The sequence below is a fragment of the Micromesistius poutassou genome, assembly GCF_964030765.1.
Source record: "Micromesistius poutassou genome assembly, chromosome: 10".
In the NCBI taxonomy this organism is placed as follows: domain Eukaryota; kingdom Metazoa; phylum Chordata; class Actinopteri; order Gadiformes; family Gadidae; genus Micromesistius; species Micromesistius poutassou.
In genome coordinates this window covers 18,858,783-18,880,835 of record NC_140280.1, presented here as the reverse complement: position 1 = coordinate 18,880,835, position 22,053 = coordinate 18,858,783, and the positions used below count along the sequence as shown (strand labels likewise).

The 22,053-nt window shown below is 44.8% G+C and overlaps 4 protein-coding genes across 5 annotated transcripts; all 4 read left to right on the top strand.

The window, feature by feature from the left end:
* Positions 1-1,596: 1,596 nt before the first annotated feature.
* On the top strand, positions 1,597-5,013 carry LOC311354474 (uncharacterized protein; the record flags this gene model as incomplete). The annotated part of the gene is made up of 8 exons (XM_084474271.1): positions 1,597-1,903; positions 2,143-2,237; positions 2,363-2,426; positions 2,969-3,285; positions 3,435-3,498; positions 4,142-4,604; positions 4,758-4,856; positions 4,941-5,013. The coding sequence occupies 8 exons, from the start codon at positions 1,597-1,599 to the stop codon at positions 5,011-5,013; spliced, it is 1,482 nt and encodes a 493-aa protein (XP_084330397.1).
* A 2,497-nt stretch (positions 5,014-7,510) lies between these two features.
* LOC311354323 (uncharacterized protein) lies at positions 7,511-11,050 on the top strand (the record flags this gene model as incomplete). Its single annotated transcript, XM_084474137.1, has 7 exons — positions 7,511-7,817; positions 8,064-8,158; positions 8,284-8,347; positions 8,893-9,209; positions 9,359-9,422; positions 10,063-10,525; positions 10,679-11,050. 7 exons carry the CDS (start codon positions 7,511-7,513, stop codon positions 10,932-10,934), a joined length of 1,566 nt encoding a protein of 521 aa, XP_084330263.1. The 3' UTR covers positions 10,935-11,050.
* Positions 11,051-11,776: 726 nt separating this feature from the next.
* On the top strand, positions 11,777-15,445 carry LOC311354473 (uncharacterized protein; the record flags this gene model as incomplete). The annotated part of the gene is made up of 6 exons (XM_084474270.1): positions 11,777-12,140; positions 12,380-12,474; positions 12,603-12,663; positions 13,206-13,522; positions 13,674-13,737; positions 14,721-15,445. The coding sequence occupies exons 1-6, from the start codon at positions 11,834-11,836 to the stop codon at positions 15,443-15,445; spliced, it is 1,569 nt and encodes a 522-aa protein (XP_084330396.1). The 5' UTR covers positions 11,777-11,833.
* A 1,731-nt stretch (positions 15,446-17,176) lies between these two features.
* Positions 17,177-22,053, top strand: LOC311354751 (uncharacterized protein). Of its 2 annotated transcripts, none has more exons than XM_084474600.1 (7): positions 17,177-17,553; positions 18,280-18,374; positions 18,503-18,563; positions 19,108-20,128; positions 20,204-20,477; positions 20,726-20,798; positions 21,322-22,053. In XM_084474600.1, the coding sequence occupies exons 1-7, from the start codon at positions 17,247-17,249 to the stop codon at positions 22,047-22,049; spliced, it is 2,559 nt and encodes an 852-aa protein (XP_084330726.1). In that variant the 5' UTR covers positions 17,177-17,246; the 3' UTR covers positions 22,050-22,053. The 2 variants fall into 2 exon arrangements, with proteins under 2 accessions (XP_084330726.1, XP_084330725.1); XM_084474599.1 differs by having other exon boundaries at positions 20,723-20,798.

The following is a 22,053-nucleotide window of genomic DNA, read 5'->3' as shown; positions in this document are numbered from 1 at the left end:
TATAACTTGGGTTACACAAGTCATGTTATTTCCTCCAACACATAGACATAAAATTTATCAATATGCAATTAAACCACTGTAAATTAAGCACTGTAAATGCACTGTGTGTTTGCACTACTTTTGTTGACTTGACTTTTCTTGTGACTTGGTTTCTCTTCTAAATTGTAGTTTTTATATCATTTCCATTGTTGAATGGAGCCTGAGACTCAGGCATTTCATCACTGTTGCTTTAATTGTTGTCAATATGACAAATAAACCGTCCTGAAAAACAGCCACATCCTTTGTTTAAAAAAAAGATGCATCTTCAAATTAAAGCATTTATAATTGACTTCCGGTCCTCCAACTTTTTTTTTAAATGAATTTGCCGGTCTTTGGAACAAAAAAGTTTGGGAGCCCCCCTGCCCTAGATCACCCGCCAATTCCATTACTTCTGGTTGGGCTAGAGCCTCCAAACATAACTTTAGAACAGTTGAATGCCCTCATTACCATAAAGGTGGTCAATATGAGTACAACAGCCCCTTCAATTTGCGGCCTGGCTGTCACCTGTGGACCGCGGTAACTTGGCCCTGGACACACACACACACACACACACACACACACACACACACACACACACACACACACACACACACACACACACACACACACACACACACACACACAATTTAAGCGCATACAGACCTGAGAATAATGCGGTTGATAATTTAGATAATTCAGGTAGATTCCACATTCCATCTTTAGAGATTATTTATTCATATATATATATATATATATATATATATATATATATATATATATATATATATATATGCAGCTTTCCATGACAATTGCTCTGAATAAACAGAAAATGTCAATACTCACTGCATATAGAACCTATCACACATGAGGGTGGTCATTGCCGGTGGCACTCGGGGAGGCGCTGTTCTGTCTGGCGGACCTTAATGTGTTTATTTCCTAGGGAGTAGAACCTAGTTTACGACAAAAACAAAAACAAAAAATTCAGCTGAGGACCCCCTTCACAGGCACAAAATAAGTTTTTTTGTTGAATAAATGAACATAAATAATGTAGGCTATGTGCGTTCTATTTGGCAGTGTAAACATGAACAATAACAGGGTGCAAATACTCATAATTTAGTGAAAAACAAGTGCCTGTGCTTCATTAAACTGTTGGCTAAATTCTCCCCACAAAAGAAGCACAACGCCAGCGGATGGCGAGAGCATGTAGAGGTGAATCCTATTAAAAATATATTCCTTCCTTAAACTGACGACATTTTGGTCTTGGATGCGGTTTCTTTTTCACAGATTCTCCTTTCTCCTTGTTTTCAGATTGACATTTAAACCACCACCAACTTGCTCAGGGTGAAAAAAATATGATAGTTGGCTGTTTTTATTTTTTCTTAGAAGTACCCCCTGCAGTACTCCAAAGTACCCCTAGGGGTTCGCGTACTCCCATTTGCTCTTCGATGTTGTTTCCCAGTAGTTACGGTAATATACAGGAAGAGGCCATTGGGGGCATGCCGTTCTGTGATAAATCGACATCACAGGGTTAATTTTGATGTCAGTAACTGTTACCCCTCGCCGGTAGTCGAGTAAAATATGTCAATAAACATGTCACCGTGCAGCTCAACTTTGGAAGAACAGGTTTCGTCCATAATGGACGTACTTGCGAAAGCGGCTGTATCTGAAATTAGCCAACTGTTCTCTGAAGGGTCGGCTACTCTTCGCTTACAAATAACTGAGAGCCGCCAAGAAAACGAAGCGCTGAGGACGAGGATGAAGGTGATGAGGAGTGAGCTGTTTTCTTTGCGACTTCAAGCAAGATCGAATGCATCGCGTGCGGAAAGTCGTATTGCCCTGGCTCGAGCCAACATCTGCAAACCACGGACTACATCACTGGGAAATGGTGAGTGGAGTTCAGACTAATGGGCGGAAAACAGGACAGTTCAGGAGGTGCTATTAATTGTAACATTTGTAGTAAAACGAGATAGTTATAATAATTATCATGATTCAAAATTAACTATTAATGATGTTTTATATCGGAGAAGCAGGTTTTTCACAACACTTGCCTAATGTAATTTGACGATATGCTAATTTCTTGAACTCTGAATGGTCGATCAAGAATGTATTCTTCATCATCATCAGGCTTAAAGCCCCTGGTGGACCAGAAGGCGGTTGGACATTCCCCTGTTCATTCACCATCCAAAAGTGAAGCTTCATCTGTTACAAGTCCAGCAGAGGTAGGCACAACATACACATAGAAACCGCACACCTTTATGATTCAATGTGTCTAGAATGGGGGTTGACAACTTTTCTGTGCAAATGCAAGAATATGTCTTGTGTGTGTTTCCCTCTTTACGACAAGCAGGAGACCCCCAACATAATTTTAATCAAGGTTGAAGAGGATATCAGTGGATGCAGGCCAGCAGGTGAGTCATACATATTGCAGCATAGAGTCTAGGCTGCCTACTAGATTCTACCTGCGCTAAAAGGCTGGTCCTCTTTTGAAAACGCATCATGACCAGAGCCCTGATAAAACACATGTAAAACTTGGGAGTTGCATTTCAAAGATGGAAACAGTCACGAGCCCAGAAAGGGTTCAAGGCAGATGCCACGTGACCTGGTTTATCATTCTCAAACATAAATAAATTCAAAATGTATAAATGTTAGCTGCACGTTGTCTCTTGTTGTTGTCAATATACAATAATTGTCTCACATGTAATGTTGTGCTCAGCTCGATTTGCTCTGGTGTTCGTTCAGTGTCCTCGACCTGGACACCCGCTTGAGCTTCAAGTCTAGGGAGGAGGGGGCTGGAGAAGATATCTCTCTGAAACTGAATTTGTGTCTGCAGTACATATTTTAAGCCCTCTGTGTCAATGTTACATATTGTATTTTTTAGTAGTTTCGTCGACTTGTACAAAGTACAGTTTTGTGCAAATAATTACTTTGTCTTTGTTTTTCCTCTCTGCAGAAGACTGCGATGCCTTTGGAGACCGCAGCACGCAGAGTGGAGCCAACTCTGAGATTCTGCGTGTGGACGCCCCTGGCTCCTCCAGCCTGTCCAGTCAAAACGAGGAGCTGCGGATCCTGAGTGTCCACGGACAAGGGGGGAGGCAACTTGTGGTGGACGGCCATGACACCCTCTTCACCGCGTCCGAACTGGAGGCCCTGAACTCGCTGTCTGCGGACTACAGCGTGGCCAAGAGCCTGGACTGTGGCGAGCGGTTGGATTGCCCCAAGGAGCAGGCTGTGCAGTTGAAATTTCCCATGCTCGTTCACCATCCAAAAGTGAGGCTTTCTCTGTTACCACTCCAACACACAACCATAGAGAGCAAACACCTTTATGATTAAATTTGTCGTTAGTGGGGATTGACAACTTTTCTGTGCTGATGCAAGAATATGTTGTGTGTGTGTTTCCCTCTTAATGTGGAAAGCAGGAGACCCCAGACACCATTCTGATCAAGGAGGAAGAGGATATTAATGGATGCATGCCACCTGTAGGTATGTAATAACAGCCATGCAAGCAAGCAAACAACCGGGATCAACTGAGATTGTACTCGATTCTTCCTGCGCTAGAAAGCCTGGACGTCTTTTGAAACGACCAGAGCCCTGCTAAAACACAAGTAAAACTTGAGAGCACTTCAAGGATGGAAACACCTAAGAGCCCAGAATGTTATCAAGCTGGATAGCAGGGGTAGGTGATTCCGGAAATTATTTTGTTAGAGGACCAATCACAGCCCTTGCCGTCTCCGTTGTCTCGACGGATAGTTAAAAAATATTGGATGCGCACGTAGAGCTACGGAGAGGGTCTCCGACAGGCTCTCCGTCGACGGAGAGGGCTCTCCGTATTTACGTACAGCACTTTACGGAGTAGTATAAATCCACCTTAAGCCGGACATCCTCCAGATTACACCCTGAGGGGCTGTATGTGGGAACGCAAATGCCAGAATCTGCCCCTCTGGAGTTTACCCACCCAGGCCACTCATGTAAAGGAGAGCCAGAGAATTCTTAACAAGCGAGAGGGTGACAGTACACATTCTAAACCGTTGATGTTAAGTATGTACAGAGTACATACTGCATCCCTTTGTGCAAATAATGAATTAATAAAATTACTTTCTCTCTGTCTTTATTTTCCTCTCTGAAGAAGACTGCAATGACATTAGAGAATGCATGACACAGCACGGCGCCACCTCAAATAGTCTGCATCCGGACGGCCCTGGCTCCTCCCACATGTCCAGTCACGACGGGGAGCTGCAGATCCTGAGTGTCCACGGACAAGGGGGGGGCCAACTGGTGGTGGACGGCCATGACACCGTTTCCACTGCTTCCGAAGTGGAGGCCCTCAGCTCGCTGTCTGTGGACCACAGTGTGGCCAAGAGCCTGGACTGCGGCAAGCGGCTCGTCCACTCTGAGGAGCTGACTGGGCATCGGGGCGGGCCCTGTGTCTTGTGTGGCAAGGTTTTTCCAAGTAAATCCAAGATGACCATCCACATGCGTACCCACACCAGCGAGAAGCCCTACAGGTGTGACCAATGCATGAAGCACTTCACTCAGAGGTGCCACCTGAAGAACCACATGAGGATTCACTCCGGGGAGAAGCCCTTCAGGTGTGACCAATGCATGAAGGGTTTCAGACAGAGCTACGCCCTGAAGAACCACATGAGGATTCACTCCGGGGAGAAGCCCTTCAGGTGTGACCAATGCATGAAGGGCTTCAGCCGAGGCTACGACCTGAAGATCCACATGAGGATTCACTCCAGGGAGAAGCCCTACTGGTGTGACCAATGCATGAAGGGTTTCAGACAGAGCCACGCCCTGAAGATCCACATGAGGATTCACTCCGGGGAGAAGCCCTTCAGGTGTGACCAATGCATGAAGGGTTTCAGACAGAGCTACGCCCTGAAGATCCACATGAGGATTCACTCCGGGGAGAAGCCCTTCAGGTGTGACCAATGCATGAAGGGTTTCAGACAGAGCTACGACCTGAAGATCCACATGAGGGTTCACTCCAGGTAGAAGCCCTACAGGTGTGACCAATGCATGAAAGGCTTCAGACGGAGCTCCGACCTGAAGATCCACATGAGGATTCACTACGGGGAGAAGCCCTGTGTGTGTCACCAGTGCAACATCAACATCAGTCGCGTCAGCAGTTTGCACATGGCAAGAGGACGCTTTGATTGAAACCTTTACCCTGTATGTGATGAAATGACTGTTTTAGGGTTTTATGATAAACGTTTTTATCATGATGAAAGACGCTTTCCAGCTTTTTGATATGCATAAAAATAAACTTTCTGTTTTTATTGTTAATAATTGAGGTCTGTGTGAAGAATTTCTTATTTTTTGGACACTTCGGATAGCAAAATATTTGATTAAATTTTAAAGCATGATCATGGGAAGATACAGGCAGCAAAGATACCAAGCATACATTAAATGAGATGATGGCTTTACATGTTTCTTATTGGGAAACTTTTACATTGTGGGTTAATACAAAGGTGAGGGGGAGTCACAATCGTGGAGAATTTAGGATTGGCCATGGCTGACTTCAGCCAGGGTGGGAAAGACCAAGTTAAATTGTAATCAATTGGCTGAAGTGGCCAACTTGCAGCCATGAAGTGACATGGCTGCAAGACAGTTAAAGGAATCTACACAACGAAGAATTCAGTTGATTGGCATGGCCTTAGTATTAGACTTTGTGGCTACAGTGGGAATGCAAATGTAAACTATCTTAACATCTTTGTTAGGGAGAGGAAAGGAGGTATCTTTGGGTCCAAGGAATTTAAACAGTTCCTTGTAAATTGACTAGTAATTATAAAAGCAAGGTTGATATATGTTTAATTGTATATTATTGTTATTAATATTTCCACGACACTGTCTTTAGCTCATTCACAAGTGTGCTTGACCCCTAAGTCCCCCGGTCCCTGGACCGGAGCCAGTCCGTGGACCCGTTAGAACCAAGCCTTTAAATATTTCCAGAATAGGATAATTAAAGATCTATTATATAATATTATTTTCTTTTTTTATGTCATATTTTATAACTTGGGTTACACAAGTCATGTTATTTCCTCCAACACATAGACATAAAATTTATCAATATGCAATTAAACCACTGTAAATTAAGCACTGTAAATGCACTGTGTGTTTGCACTACTTTTGTTGACTGACTTTTCTTGTGACTTGGTTTCTCTTATAAATTGTAGTTTTTATATCATTTCCATTGTTGAATGGAGCCTGAGACTCAGGCATTTCATCACTGTTGCTTTAATTGTTGTCAATATGACAAATAAACCGTCCTGAAAAACAGCCACATCCTTTGTTTAAAAAAAGATGCATCTTCAAATTAAAGCATTTATAATTGACTTCCGGTCCTCCAACTTTTTTTTAAATGAATTTGCCGGTCTTTGGAACAAAAAGGTTTGGGAGCCCCCCTGCCCTAGATCACCCGCCAATTCCATTACTTCTGGTTGGGCTAGAGCCTCCAAACATAACTTTAGAAGAGTTGAATGCCCTCATTACCATAAAGGTGGTCAATATGAGTACAACAGCCCCTTTGCGCACACACACACACACACAATTTAAGCGCATACAGACCTGAGAATAATGCGGTTGATAATTTAGATAATTCAGGTAGATTCCACATTCCATCTTTAGAGATTATTTATTCATATATATATATATATATATATATATATATATATATATATATATATATATGCAGCTTTCCATGACAATTGCTCTGAATAAACAGAAAATGTCAATACTCACTGCATATAGAATAACCTATCACACATGAGGGTGGTCATTGCCGGTGGCACTCGGGGAGGCGCTGTTCTGTCTGGCGGACCTTAATGTGTTTATTTCCTAGGGAGTAGAACCTAGTTTACGACAAAAACAAAAACAAAAAATTCAGCTGAGGACCCCCTTCACAGGCACAAAATATTTTTGGAAGTTTTTTTGTTGAATGAATGAACATAAATAATGTAGGCTATGTGCGTTCTATTTGGCAGTGTAAACATGAACAATAACAGGGTGCAAATACTCATAATTTAGTGAAAAACAAGTGCCTGTGCAGTGCTTCATTAAACTGTTGGCTAAATTCTCCCCACAAAAGAAGCACAACGCCAGGGGATGGCGAGAGCATGTAGAGGTGAATCCTATTAAAAATATATTCCTTCCTTAAACTGACGACATTTTGGTCTTGGATGCGGTTTCTTTTTCACAGATTCTCCTTTCTCCTTGTTTTCAGATTGACATTTAAACCACCACCAACTTGCTCAGGGTGAAAAAAATATGATAGTTGGCAGTTTTTATTTTTTCTTAGAAGTACCCCCTGCAGTACTCCAAAGTACCCCTAGGGGTTCGCGTACTCCCATTTGCTCTTCGATGTTGTTTCCCAGTAGTTACGGTAATATACAGGAAGAGGCCATTGGGGGCATGCCGTTCTGGGATAAATCGACATCACAGGGTTAATTTTGATGTCAGTAACTGTTACCCCTCGCCGGTAGTCGAGTAAAATATGTCAATAAACATGTTACCGTGCGGCTCAACTTTGGAAGAACAGCTTTCGTCCATAATGGACGTACTTGCGAAAGCGGCTGTATCTGAAATTAGCCAACTGTTCTCGGAAGGGTCGGCTACTCTTCGCTTACAAATAACTGAGAGCCGCCAAGAAAACGAAGCGCTGAGGACGAGGATGAAGGTGATGAGGAGTGAGCTGTTTTCTTTGCGACTTCAAGCAAGATCGAATGCATCGCGTGCGGAAAGTCGTATTGCCCTGGCTCGAGCCAACATCTGCAAACCACGGACTACATCACTGGGAAATGGTGAGTGGAGTTCAGACTAATGGGCGGAAACAGGACGGTTCAAGTGTTCTGGAGGTACTATTAATTGTAACATTTGTAGTAAAACGAGATAGTTATAATAATTATCATGATTCAAAATTAACTATTATTGATGTTTTATATCGGAGAAGCAGGTTTTTCACAACACTTGCCTAATGTAATTTGACGATATGCTGATTTCTTGAACTCTGAATGGTCGATCAAGAATGTATTCTTCATCATCATCAGGCTTAAAGCCCCTGGTGGACCACAAGGCTGTTGGACATTCCCCTTTTAATTCACCATCCAAAAGTGAAGCTTCATCTGTTACAAGTCCAGCAGAGGTAGGCACAACATACACATAGAAACCGCACACCTTTATGATTCAATGTGTCTAGAATGGGGGTTGACAACTTTTCTGTGCAAATGCAAGAATATGTCTTGTGTGTGTTTCCCTCTTTACGACAAGCAGGAGACCCCCAACATAATTTTTATCAAGGTTGAAGAGGATATCAGTGGATGCAGGCCAGCAGGTGAGTCATACATATTGCAGCATAGAGTCTAGGCTGCCTACTAGATTCTACCTGCGCTAAAAGGCTGGTCCTCTTTTGAAAACGCATCATGACCAGAGCCCTGATAAAACACATGTAAAACTTGGGAGTTGCATTTCAAAGATGGAAACAGTCACGAGCCCAGAAAGGGTTCAAGGCAGATGCCACGTGACCTGGTTTATCATTCTCAAACATAAATAAATTCAAAATGTATAAATGTTAGCTGCACGTTGTCTCTTGTTGTTGTCAATATACAATAATTGTCTCACATGTAATGTTGTGCTCAGCTCGATTTGCTCTGGTGTTCGTTCATTGTCCTCGACCTGGACACCCGCTTGAGCTTCAAGTCTAGGGAGGAGGGGGCTGGAGAAGATATCTCTCTGAAACTGTGAATTTGTGTCTGCAGTACATATTTTAAGCCCTCTGTGTCAATGTTACATATTGTATTTTTTAGTAGTTTCGTCGACTTGTACAAAGTACAGTTTTGTGCAAATAATTACTTTCTGTTTTTGTTTTCCTCTCTGCAGAAGACTGCGATGCCTTTGGAGACCGCAGCATGCAGAGTGGAGCCACCTCTGAGATTCTGCGTGTGGACGCCCCTGGCTCCTCCAGCCTGTCCAGTCAAAACGAGGAGCTGCGGATCCTGAGTGTCCACGGACAAGGGGGGAGGCAACTTGTGGTGGACGGCCATGACACCCTCTTCACCGCGTCCGAACTGGAGGCCCTGAACTCGCTGTCTGCGGACTACAGCGTGCCCAAGAGCCTGGACTGTGGCGAGCGGTTGGATTGCCCCAAGGAGCAGGCTGTGCAGTTGAAATTTCCCATTCTCGTTCACCATCCAAAAGTGAGGCTTTCTCTGTTACCACTCCAACACACAACCATAGAGAGCAAACACCTTTATGATTAAATTTGTCGTTAGTGGGGATTGACAACTTTTCTGTGCTGATGCAAGAATATGTTGTGTGTGTGTTTCCCTCTTAATGTGGAAAGCAGGAGACCCCAGACACCATTCTGATCAAGGAGGAAGAGGATATTAATGGATGCATGCCACCTGTAGGTATGTAATAACCATTGCAGCCATGCAAGCAAGCAAACGACCGGGATCAACTGAGATTGTACTCGATTCTTCCTGCGCTAGAAAGCCTGGACGTCTTTTGAAACGACCAGAGCCCTGCTAAAACACAAGTAAAACTTGAGAGCACTTCAAGGATGGAAACACCTAAGAGCCCAGAAGGTTATCAAGCTGGATAGCAGGGGTAGGTGATTCCGGAAATTATTTTGTTAGAGGACCAATCACAGCCCTTGCCGTCTCCGTTGTCTCGACGGATAGTTAAAAAAATATTGGATGCGCACGGAGAGGGTCTCCGACAGGCTCTCCGTCGACGGAGAGGGCTCTCCGTATTTACGTACAGCACTTTACGGAGTAGTATAAATCCACCTTAAGCCGGACATCCTCCAGATTACACCCTGAGGGGCTGTATGTGGGAACGCAAATGCCAGAATCTGCCCCTCTGGAGTTTACCCACCCAGGCCACTCATGTAAAGGAGAGCCAGAGAATTCTTAACAAGCGAGAGGGTGACAGTACACATTCTAAACCGTTGATGTTAAGTATGTACAGAGTACATACTGCATCCCTTTGTGCAAATAATGAATTAATAAAATTACTTTCTCTCTGTCTTTGTTTTCCTCTCTGAAGAAGACTGCAATGACATTAGAGAATGCATGACACAGCACGGCGCCACCTCAAATAGTCTGCATCCGGCCGCCCCTGGCTCCTCCCACATGTCTAGTCACAATGGGGAGCTGCAGATCCTGAGTGTCCACGGACAAGGGGGGGGCCAACTGGTGGTGGACGGCCATGACACCGTTTCCACTGCTTCCGAAGTGGAGGCCCTCAGCTCGCTGTCCGTGGACCACAGTGTGGCCAAGAACCTGGACTGCGGCGAGCGGCTCGTCCACTGTGAGGAGCTGACTGGGCATCGGGGCGGGCCCTGTGTCTTGTGTGGCAAGGTTTTTCCAAGTAAATCCAAGATGACCATCCACATGCGTACCCACACCAGCGAGAAGCCCTACAGGTGTGACCAATGCATGAAGCACTTCACTCAGAGGTGCCACCTGAAGAACCACATGGGTATTCACTCCGGGGAGAAGCCCTTCAGGTGTGACCAATGCATGAAGGGTTTCAGACAGAGCTACGCCCTGAAGATCCACATGAGGATTCACTCCGGGGAGAAGCCCTTCAGGTGTGACCAATGCATGAAGGGCTTCAGCCGAGGCTACGACCTGAAGATCCACATGAGGGTTCACTCCAGGGAGAAGCCCTACTGGTGTGACCAATGCATGAAGGGTTTCAGACAGAGCCACGCCCTGAAGATCCACATGAGGATTCACTCCGGGGAGAAGCCCTTCAGGTGTGACCAATGCATGAAGGGTTTCAGACAGAGCTACGCCCTGAAGATCCACATGAGGAATCACTCCGGGGAGAAGCCCTTCAGATGTGACCAATGCATGAAGGGCTTCAGCCGAGGCTACGACCTGAAGATCCACATGAGGGTTCACTCCAGGTAGAAGCCCTACAGGTGTGACCAATGCATGAAAGGCTTCAGACGGAGCTCCGACCTGAAGATCCACATGAGGATTCACTACGGGGAGAAGCCCTGTGTGTGTCACCAGTGCAACATCAACATCAGTCGCGTCAGCAGTTTGCACATGGCAAGAGGACGCTTTGATTGAAACCTTTACCCTGTATGTGATGAAATGACTGTTTTAGGGTTTTATGATAAACGTTTTTATCATGATGAAAGACGCTTTCCAGCTTTTTGATATGCATAAAAATAAACTTTCTGTTTTTATTGTTAATAATTGAGGTCTGTGTGAAGAATTTCTTATTTTTTGGACACTTCGGATAGCAAAATATTTGATTAAATTTTAAAGCATGATCATGGGAAGATACAGGCAGCAAAGATACCAAGCATACATTAAATGAGATGATGGCTTTACATGTTTCTTATTGGGAAACTTTTACATTGTGGGTTAATACAAAGGTGAGGGGGAGTCACAATCGTGGAGAATTTAGGATTGGCCATGGCTGACTTCAGCCAGAGTGGGAAAGACCAAGTTAAATTGTAATCAATTGGCTGAAGTGGCCAACTTGCAGCCATGAAGTGGACATGGCTGCAAGACAGTTAAAGGAATCTACACAACGAAGAATTCAGTTGATTGGCATGGCCTTAGTATTAGACTTTGTGGCTACTGTTTTTATTTTTTCTTAGAAGTACCCCCTGCAGTACTCCAAAGTACCCCTAGGGGTTCGCGTACTCCCATTTGCTCTTCGATGTTGTTTCCCAGTAGTTACGGTAATATACAGGAAGAGGCCATTGGGGGCATGCCGTTCTGGGATAAATCGACATCACAGGGTTAATTTTGATGTCAGTAACTGTTACCCCTCGCCGGTAGTCGAGTAAAATATGTCAATAAACATGTCACCGTGCGGCTCAACTTTGGAAGAACAGGTTTCGTCCATAATGGACGTACTTGCGAAAGCGGCTGTATCTGAAATTAGCCAACTCTTCTCGGAAGGGTCGGCTACTCTTCGCTTACAAATAACTGAGAGCCGCCAAGAAAACGAAGCGCTGAGGACGAGGATGAAGGTGATGAGGAGTGAGCTGTTTTCTTTGCGACTTCAAGCAAGATCGAATGCATTGCGTGCGGAAAGTCGTATTGCCCTGGCTCGAGCCAACATCTGCAAACCACGGACTACATCACTGGGAAATGGTGAGTGGAGTTCAGACTAATGGGCGGAAAACAGGACAGTTCAGGAGGTGCTATTAATTGTAACATTTGTAGTAAAACGAGATAGTTATAATAATTATCATGATTCAAAATTAACTATTAATGATGTTTTATATCGGAGAAGCAGGTTTTTCACAACACTTGCCTAATGTAATTTGACGATATGCTAATTTCTTGAACTCTGAATGGTCGATCAAGAATGTATTCTTCATCATCATCAGGCTTAAAGCCCCTGGTGGACCAGAAGGCTGTTGGACATTCCCCTGTTCATTCACCATCCAAAAGTGAAGCTTCATCTGTTAGAAGTCCAGCAGAGGTAGGCACAACATACACATAGAAACCGCACACCTTTATGATTCAATGTGTCTAGAATGGGGGTTGACAACTTTTCTGTGCAAATGCAAGAATATGTCTTGTGTGTGTTTCCCTCTTTACGACAAGCAGGAGACCCCCAACATAATTTTAATCAAGGTTGAAGAGGATATCAGTGGATGCAGGCCAGCAGGTGAGTCATACATATTGCAGCATAGAGTCTAGGCTGCCTACTAGATTCTACCTGCGCTAAAAGGCTGGTCCTCTTTTGAAAACGCATCATGACCAGAGCCCTGATAAAACACATGTAAAACTTGGGAGTTGCATTTCAAAGATGGAAACAGTCACGAGCCCAGAAAGGGTTCAAGGCAGATGCCACGTGACCTGGTTTATCATTCTCAAACATAAATAAATTCAAAATGTATAAATGTTAGCTGCACGTTGTCTCTTGTTGTTGTCAATATACAATAATTGTCTCACATGTAATGTTGTGCTCAGCTCGATTTGCTCTGGTGTTCGTTCAGTGTCCTCGACCTGGACACCCGCTTGAGCTTCAAGTCTAGGGAGGAGGGGGCTGGAGAAGATATCTCTCTGAAACTGAATTTGTGTCTGCAGTCCATATTTTAAGCCCTCTGTGTCAATGTTACATATTGTATTTTTTTGTAGTTTCGTCGACTTGTACAAAGTACAGTTTTGTGCAAATAATTACTTTGTCTTTGTTTTTCCTCTCTGCAGAAGACTGCGATGCCTTTGGAGACCGCAGCACGCAGAGCGGAGCCACCTCTGAGATTCTGCGTGTGGACGCCCCTGGCTCCTCCAGCCTGTCCAGTCAAAACGAGGAGCTGCGGATCCTGAGTGTCCACGGACAAGGGGGGAGGCAACTTGTGGTGGACGGCCATGACACCCTCTTCACCGCGTCCGAACTGGAGGCCCTGAACTCGCTGTCTGCGGACTACAGCGTGGCCAAGAGCCTGGACTGTGGCGAGCGGTTGGATTGCCCCAAGGAGCAGGCTGTGCAGTTGAAATTTCCCATTCTCGTTCACCATCCAAAAGTGAGGCTTTCTCTGTTACCACTCCAACACACAACCATAGAGAGCAAACACCTTTATGATTAAATTTGTTGTTAGTGGGGATTGACAACTTTTCTGTGCTGATGCAAGAGTATGTTGTGTGTGTGTGTTTCCCTCTTAATGTGGAAAGCAGGAGACCCCAGACACCATTTTGATCAAGGAGGAAGAGGATATTGGTGGAAGCATGCCACCTGTAGGTATGTAATAACAGCCATGCAAGCAAGTAAACGACTGGGATCAACTGTGATTGTACTTGATTCTTCCTGCGCTAAAAAGCCTGGACGTCTTTTGAAACGACCAGAGCCCTGCTAAAACACGAGTAAAACTTGAGAGCATTTCAAGGATGGAAACACCTAAGAGCCCAGAAGGTTATCAAGACAGATGCCACATTGCTGTTTTATCATTTTCAAATAATAAATAAATTGAAAATGTGTAAATGTTAGCTGATCAACTTACAGGTAGCCCTTTCACACATGCACTGTAAAGGCCAAAATATACTACTCCGACTCCGTAATCCATAATCCGACTCCCTAACTACGGAGACCCCTTGAGCATTCGCAGTTCTTTGTCGGAATGTCGGATATGCAATGTCGCCGCCAAATCGATCTTATATGCTGACTACTAACCATGTAAATAGTGTTGAAAATAAACTTCCAAAGCTTTTCAAATCTTATTTGGTGTTTTATTAGTCCTTAATGTGCAAAGTAAACAATGTACAAAGTAAATAAGGTGCAAAGTCAAACCGGGGAAGGTGATTCCAGAAATTATTTTGTTAGAGGACCAATCACAGCCCATGCCGTCTCTGTTGCCTCGACGGATAGTTAAAAAATATTGGATGCGCACGTAGAGCTATGGAGAGGGTCTCCGACAGGCTCTCGTCGATGGAGAGGGCTCTCCGTATCTACGTACAGCACTTTACGGAGTAGTATAAATCCACCTTAAGCCGGACATCCTCCAGAGGGGCTGTATGTGGGAACGCAAATGCCAGAATATGCCCCTCTGGAGTTTACCCACCCAGGCCCCTCGTGTAAAGGAGAGCCGGAGAATTTATAACAAGCGAGAGGGCCGCAGTACACATTCTAAACCCTTCAAGTGTGTACAGAGTACATACTGTATCCCTTTGTGCAAATAATGAATTAATAAAATGACTTTCTCTTTGACTTTGTTTTCCTCTCTGCAGAAGACTGCAATGACATTAGAGAATGCATGACACAGCACGGCGCCACCTCAGATAGTCTGCATCCGGACGCCCCTGGCTCCTCCCACATATCCAGTCACAACAGGGAGCTGCGGATCTTGAGTGTCCACGGACAAGGGGGGGGCCAACTGGTGGTGGACGGCCATGACACCCTCTTTACTGCTTCCAAAGTGGAGGCCCTCAGCTCGCTGTCTGTGGACCACAGTGTGGCCAAGAGCCTGGACTGCGGCAAGCAGCTCGTCCACTCTGAGGAGCTGACTGGGCATCGGGGCGGCCGCAAGGGCCGGCCCTGTGTCTTGTGTGGCAAGGTTTTTCCCAACCCTTCCAAGATGACCATCCACATGCGTACCCACACCAGCGAGAAGCCCTACAGTTGTGACCAATGCATGAAGCGCTTCACTCAGAGGTGCCACCTGAAGAACCACATGGGTATTCACTCCGTGGAGAAGCCCTTCAGGTGTGACCAATGCATGAAGGGCTTCAGCCGAGGCTACGACCTGAAGATACACATGAGGGTTCACTCCAGGGAGAAGCCCTACAGGTGTGACCAATGCATGAAAGGCTTCAGACGGAGCTACGACCTGAAGATGCACATGAGGGTTCACTCCAGGGAGAAGCCCTACAGGTGTGACCAATGCATGAAAGGCTTCAGACGGAGCTCCGACCTGAAGATCCACATGAGGATTCACTCTGGGGAGAAGGTGTGAACAATGCATGAATCACTTCAGTCAGAGCTGTAGCCTGAAGATCCACATAAGGATTCACTCCGGGGAGAAGCAGTTGCGTCAGCAGTTTGCACGTGGCAAGAGGACGTTTTGATTGAAACCTTTATCCTGTATGTGATGAAATAACTGCTTTTAGGGTTTTATGTTTATGATAATTGTTTTTATCACAATGAAAGACTCTTTCTAGCTTTTTGATATTTATAAAAATAAACTTTCTGTTTTTATTGTTAATAATTGAGGTCTGTGTGAAGAATTTCTTATTTTTTGGACACATTTTTGGATATTTTATGCAAAGTTACCAAGCATACATTCAATGAGATGATGGCTTTACATGTTTCTTATTAGGAAACTTTCACATCGTGGGTTAATACGAAGGTGAGGGGGAGTCACAATCGTGGAGAATTTAGGATTGGCCATGGCTGACTTCAGCCAGGGTGGGAAAGACCAAGTTAAATTGCAATAAACTGGCTGAAGTGGACATGGCTGCAAGACAGTAGGAATCTACACAACGAAGAATTCAGTTGATTGGCATGGCCTTAGTATTAGACTTTGTGGATACAGTGGGAATGCAAATGTAAACTATCTTAACATCTCTCAGTTAGGGAGAGGAAAGGAGGTATCTTTGGGTCCAAGGAATTTAAACAGTTCCTTGTAAATTGACTAATTATATAAACATGGTTAATATAATGTTTAATTGTATATTATAGTTATTAATATTTCCACGACACTGTCTTTAGCTCATTCACAAGTGCGCTTGACCCCTAGATCAGCGATTTCCAACCCCCGGTCCCCGGACCGGAGCCGGTTCGTGGACCTGTTAGAACCGAGCCTTTAAATATTTCCAGAATAGGATAATTAAAGATCTATTATATAATATTATTTTCTCTTTTTATGTCATATTTTATAACTTGGGCTACACGGGTCATGTTATTTCCTCCAACACATAGACATAAATTTGATCAATATGCAATTAAACCACTGTAAATTAAGCACTGTAAATGCCCTGTCTTTGCACTACTTTTGTTGATTGACTTTTCTTGTGACTTTTCTTATGTTCCTCTTATAAATTGTAGTTTTTATATTATTTCCATTGTTGAATGGAGCCTGAGACTCAGGCATTTCATCGCTGTTGCTTTAATTGTTGTCAATATGACAAATAAACCGTCTTGAAAAACAGCCACATCCTTTGTTTAAAACTTTTCTATGAGTGTAACCCTTCTAAGATTTTTTTTCAGCTGAGGACCCCCTTCACAGGCACAAAACATTTTTTTGTTGAATGAATGAACATATAACGAACAATAACAGGGTGCAAATACTCATAATTTCGTGAAAAACATGTGACTGTGCTTCATTAAACTGTTGGCTAAATTCTCCCCACAAAAGATGCACAACGCCAGCGGATGGTGAGACAATGTAGAGGTGAATCCTATTACAATATATTCTTCCTTAAACTGAGAACATTTGGGTCTTGGATGCGGTTTCTTTTTCACAGATTCTCCTTTCTCCTTGTTTTCAGATTTATATTTAAAGCACCACCAACTTGCTCAGGGTGAAAATATGATAGTTGGCTGTTTATATTTTTTCTTAGAAGTACCCCCTGCAGTACTCCAAAGTACCCCTAGGGGTTCGCGTACTCCCATTTGCTCTTCGATGTTGTTTCCCAGTAGTTACGGTAATATACAGGAAGAGGCCACTGGGCGCATACCGTTCTGGGATAAATCTACATTACAGGGTTCATTTTGATGTCAGTAACTGTTACCTCTCGCCGGTAGTCGAGTAAATTATGTTAATAAACATGTCACCGTGCGGCTCAACTTTGGAAGAACAGGTTTCATCCATAATGGACGTACTTGCGAAAGCGGCTGTATCTGAAATTAGCCAACTGTTCTCTGAAGGGTCGGCTACTCTTCGCTTACAAATAACTGAGAGCCGCGAAGAAAACGAATCGCTGAGGACGAGGATGAAGGTGATGAGGAGTGAGCTGTTTTCTTTGCGACTTCAAGCAAGATCGAAGGCATCGCGTACGGCAAGTCGTTTTGCCCTGGCTCGAGCCAACATCTGCAAACCACGGACTACATCACTGGGAAATGGTGAGTGGAGTTCAGACTAATGGGCGGAAAACAGGACAGTTCAGGAGGTGCTATTAATTGTATCATTTATAGTAAAAGGCAATAGTTATAATAATCATGATTCATTATTAACCATTAATAATGATTTATTTTGGAGAAGCTGGTTATTTCACATCACTTGCCTAATATAATTAAGCAATATCACACGAGAGGGAGTGCTGTTGTACTGTATATCAGCACGGCTGTGATTCGGTCGTAGGCACGAGGCCGCAGATAATCACACCGTGCTGATATACAGTACAACAGCACGACCTCGAGTGTGATATTGCTTTTATACAACAGTGCTACGAGCACATTTTATTAGTTAACAGTAATAAGAAACAAGAGATTATGATTTGTTTGTTTAGTAATCATTTATTCGGCTCCGCCAACAAAAATAGTTCCGCAACTGAAGGGAGACTAGGCTGTTGCCAGGCAACACATATACAGTACATAAACATTCAGGCTATTTAACAGCTGATGTAACGTTAGCTAATAACGGTTATTAGAACGCCCGTACAGAGGAGTGATTATGTCTGTGAAAAGTCCCAGTGCTGTTATACTGTATATCAGCACTATGGAATGTCTCGTTGTCCAATCAAATTGCTCGGTTGGGACCGGTCGGAACTAACTGTTGTATAATTTGACGATATGCTAATTTCCTGAACTCTGAACGGTCTTGATCATCTTCATCATCATCACCATCAGGTCTAAAGCCCCTGGTGGACCACAAGGCGGTTGGACATTCCCCTTTTCATTCACCATCCAAAAGTGAGGGTTCGTCTGTTACAAGTCCAGCAGAGGTAGGCACAACATACACATAGAAAGCACACACCTTTATGATTCAATGTGTCTTGAACGGGGGTTGACAACTTTTCTGTGCAAATGCAAGAATATGTCTTGTGTGTGTTTCCCTCTTTACGACAAGCAGGAGACCCCCGACATCATTTTAATCAAGGTTGAAGAGGATATGAGTGGATGCAGGCCAGCAGGTGAGTCATGCATATTGCAGCATAGAGTCTAGGCTGCCTACTAGATTCTAGCTGCGTTAAAAGGCTGGTCCTCTTTTGAAAACGCATCATGACCAGAGATAAAACACAAGTAAAACTTGGGAGTTGCATTTCAAAGATGGAAACAGTCAGGAGCCCAGAAGGGATTCAAGACGGATGCCACATGATCTGGTTTATCATTCTCAAACATAAATAAATTCAAAACGTGTAAATGTCTTACAGGGAATGGCACATTGTCTGTTGTTATTATTAATATACATTATACAACAGTTAGTTCCGACCGGTCCCAACCGAGCAATTTGATTGGACAACGAGACATTCCATAGTGCTGATATACAGTATAACAGCACTGGGACTTTTCACAGACATAATCACTCCGCTGTACGGGCGTTCTAATAACCGTTATTAGCTAACGTTACATCAGCTGTTAAATAGCCTATCTTAGATTGTGGCAAACTTTGCACGGTAAAGATGGACATATTTCCAAAAATAACATTTGATTTGAACTATGAATGGTCATCATCAGACTCGGAGGAGGACGAAGGGAAGGAAAGAGGCCTGGATACATCAGCGCAAACCAGGTGTGCTGATATGACATCAGCCGACCTCGACAACTTAGAGAAGAGCAAAAATGAAGCGAACACTGTAAGGCAGACAACCTGGGCTCTGAACTGCCTTCAGACCTGGATTAATCTAAAAAATATCCAGGTCAACTTTCAATCGATTAAGAAGACCGAGCTGAACACGGTGTTGAGGCAGTTTTATGGATCGATCCGGACAACTAAAGGGGAGCTCTACAGCATCAGCAGCTACCTCGGACTTCGGGCTGGATTGAATCGATACATCAACGAACCTCCAGTTAGCCGTTTGTGGAATTTGATGCAGGACCCAGAGTTTACATCAGCTAATAATGTCTTCAAAGGAGTCGTCAAAGAGATCAGAAGGGCAGGGAAGGACAGAACAACACATCACCCCCCGATCTCACCTGAAGACCAGCGCATCTTAAAATATGCGGCAGCGCTGAGTCCAGACAATCCTCAGGGTTTACTGAACAAGGTCTGGTATGACATTCAGTTGCACTTTGGACGCAGGGGCAAAGAGGGGAATCGGGACCTCAAACCTGACTCATTTATACTGAAAAGTGACGACAACGGAGCAAAATATTTCACAATGTCGTTCAATGAGGAAACAAAAAATCATAAAGACCCGCTGGAGAGAGACAGAGAAAACCGGAGGGGCGCTATGTACGAGGAGCGAGGAAATGCGCTCTGCCCAGTAGCGTCGCTCGCAAAATATTTAAAGAGAATCCCACCTGGTGCAAAGGCCCTGTATCTGCAGCCGAGGAGGGGGACAGTGGAGACAGACGGCTTCTGGTTTACCGCCGTTCCCCTGGGAGTAAATCAGCTGGCACAGATGTTACCCAGGATGTGCAAGGAGGCGGGGACACACACGTCTTACACCAACCACAGCCTGAGAGCCACTGCCATACAGAAACTGTCTGATGCGGGACTCGAGGCGAGGGAGATCATGGCAGTGAGTGGGCATAGGTGAGATGCTTTATACATTTTGACACTGTGTCGCAGAACATAAAATACATATCTAAACAAAAACTTTTTTCGTAGGTTTCTGCGTGTGGACGCCCCTGGCTCCTCCAGCCTGTCCAGTCAAAATGCGGAGCTGCGGATCCTGAGTGTCCACGGGCAAGGGGGGAGGCAACTTGTGGTGGACGGCCATGACACCCTCTTCACCGCGTCCGAACTGGAGGCCCTGAACTCTGAACCTGAACTGTCTGCGGACTACAGCGCGGCCAAGAGCCTGGACTGTGGCGAGCGGTTGGATTGCCCCAAGGAGCAGGCTGTGCAGTTGAAATTTCCCATTCTCGTTCACCATCCAAAAGTGAGGCTTTCTCTGTTACCACTCCAACACACAACCATAGAGAGCAAACACCTTTATGATTAAATTTGTTGTTAGTGGGGATTGACAACTTTTCTGTGCTGATGCAGGAATATGTTGTGTGTGTGTGTGTGTGTGTGTGTGTGTGTGTGTGTGTGTGTGTGTGTGTGTGTGTGTGTGTGTGTGTGTGTGTGTGTGTGTGTGTGTGTGTGTGTGTGTGTGTGTGTTTCCCTCTTTAAAAAAAAAAGCAGGAAAAGCAGGAGACCCCAGACACCATTTTGATCAAGGAGGAAGAGGATATTGGTGGATGCATGCCACCTGTAGGTATGTAATAACCATTGCAGCCATGCAAGCAAGCAAACGACCGGGATCAACTGAGATTGTACTCGATTCTTCCTGAGCTAGAAAGCCTGGACGTCTTTTGAAACGACCAGAGCCCTGCTAAAACATGAGTAAAACTTGAGAGCATTTCAAGATCCCAGAAGGTTATCAAGACGGATGCCACATGAGCTGTTTTATCATTTTCAAATAATAAATAAATTGAAAACGTATAAATGTTAGCTGATCAACAGGTAGCACTTTCACACATACTGTAAGCCGGACATCCTCCGGATTACACCCTGAGGGGCTGTATGTATGTGGGAACACAAATGCCAGAATCTGCCCCTCTGGAGGTTACCTACCCAGGCCCCTCGTGTAAAGTTTTTTAACAAGCAAGTGGGCGTGTTGATGGCTGCAGTATACATTCTAAACCCTTGATGTTAAGTGTGTACGAAGTACAAACCCTTTGTGCAAATGATGAATTAATAAAATGTCTTTCTCTTTGTCTTTGTTTTCCTCTCTGCAGAAGACTGCAATGACATTAAAGACTGCAGCACACAGCCCAGCGCCACCTCAGATGGTCTGCATCCGGACGCCCCTGGCTCCTCCCACATGTCCAGTCACAACGGGGAGCTGCGGATCCTGAGTGTCCACGGACAAGGGGGGGGCCAACTGGTGGTGGACCGCCATGACACCCTCTTTACCGCGTCGGAAATGGAGGCCCTCAGCTCGCTGTCTGTGGACCACAGTGTGGCCAAGAGCCTGGACTGCGGCGAGCGGCTCGTCCACTCTGAGGAGCTGACTGGGCATCGGGGCGGCCGCAAGGGCCGGCCCTGTCTCTTGTGTGGCAAGGTTTTTCCCAGCAATTCCAAGATGACCATCCACATGCGTACCCACACCAGCGAGAAGCCCTACAGGTGTGCCCAATGCATGAAGGGCTTCAGTCAGAGATGCCACCTGAAGAACCACATGAGTATTCACTCCAGGGAGAAGCCCTACAGGTGTGACCAATGCATGAAGCGCTTCAGTCAGAGGTGCCACCTGACGATCCACATGAGGATTCACTCCGGGGAGAAGCCCTACAGGTGTGACCAATGCATGAAGTGCTTCAGTCAGAGCTGTAGCCTTAAGATCCACATGAGGACTCACTCCGGGGAGAAGCCCTGCGTGTGTCACCAGTGCAACATCAGCTACAGTCGTGCCAGCAGTTTGCGTCGCCACATGATCAAGCACAAGGGCAAAGGGGTGCTTTGACACG

Bases quoted from the DNA above. Each gene is read 5' to 3' on its own strand.
- LOC311354751 (XM_084474599.1), top strand. From the start codon at position 17,247: ATGTTAATAAACATGTCACCGTGCGGCTCAACTTTGGAAGAACAGGTT. The intron at 20,129-20,203 runs GTGAGATGCTTT...CTTTTTTCGTAG, and splicing joins ATGGCAGTGAGTGGGCATAG to GTTTCTGCGTGTGGACGCCC. The intron at 20,799-21,321 runs GTATGTAATAAC...TCCTCTCTGCAG, and splicing joins TGGATGCATGCCACCTGTAG to AAGACTGCAATGACATTAAA.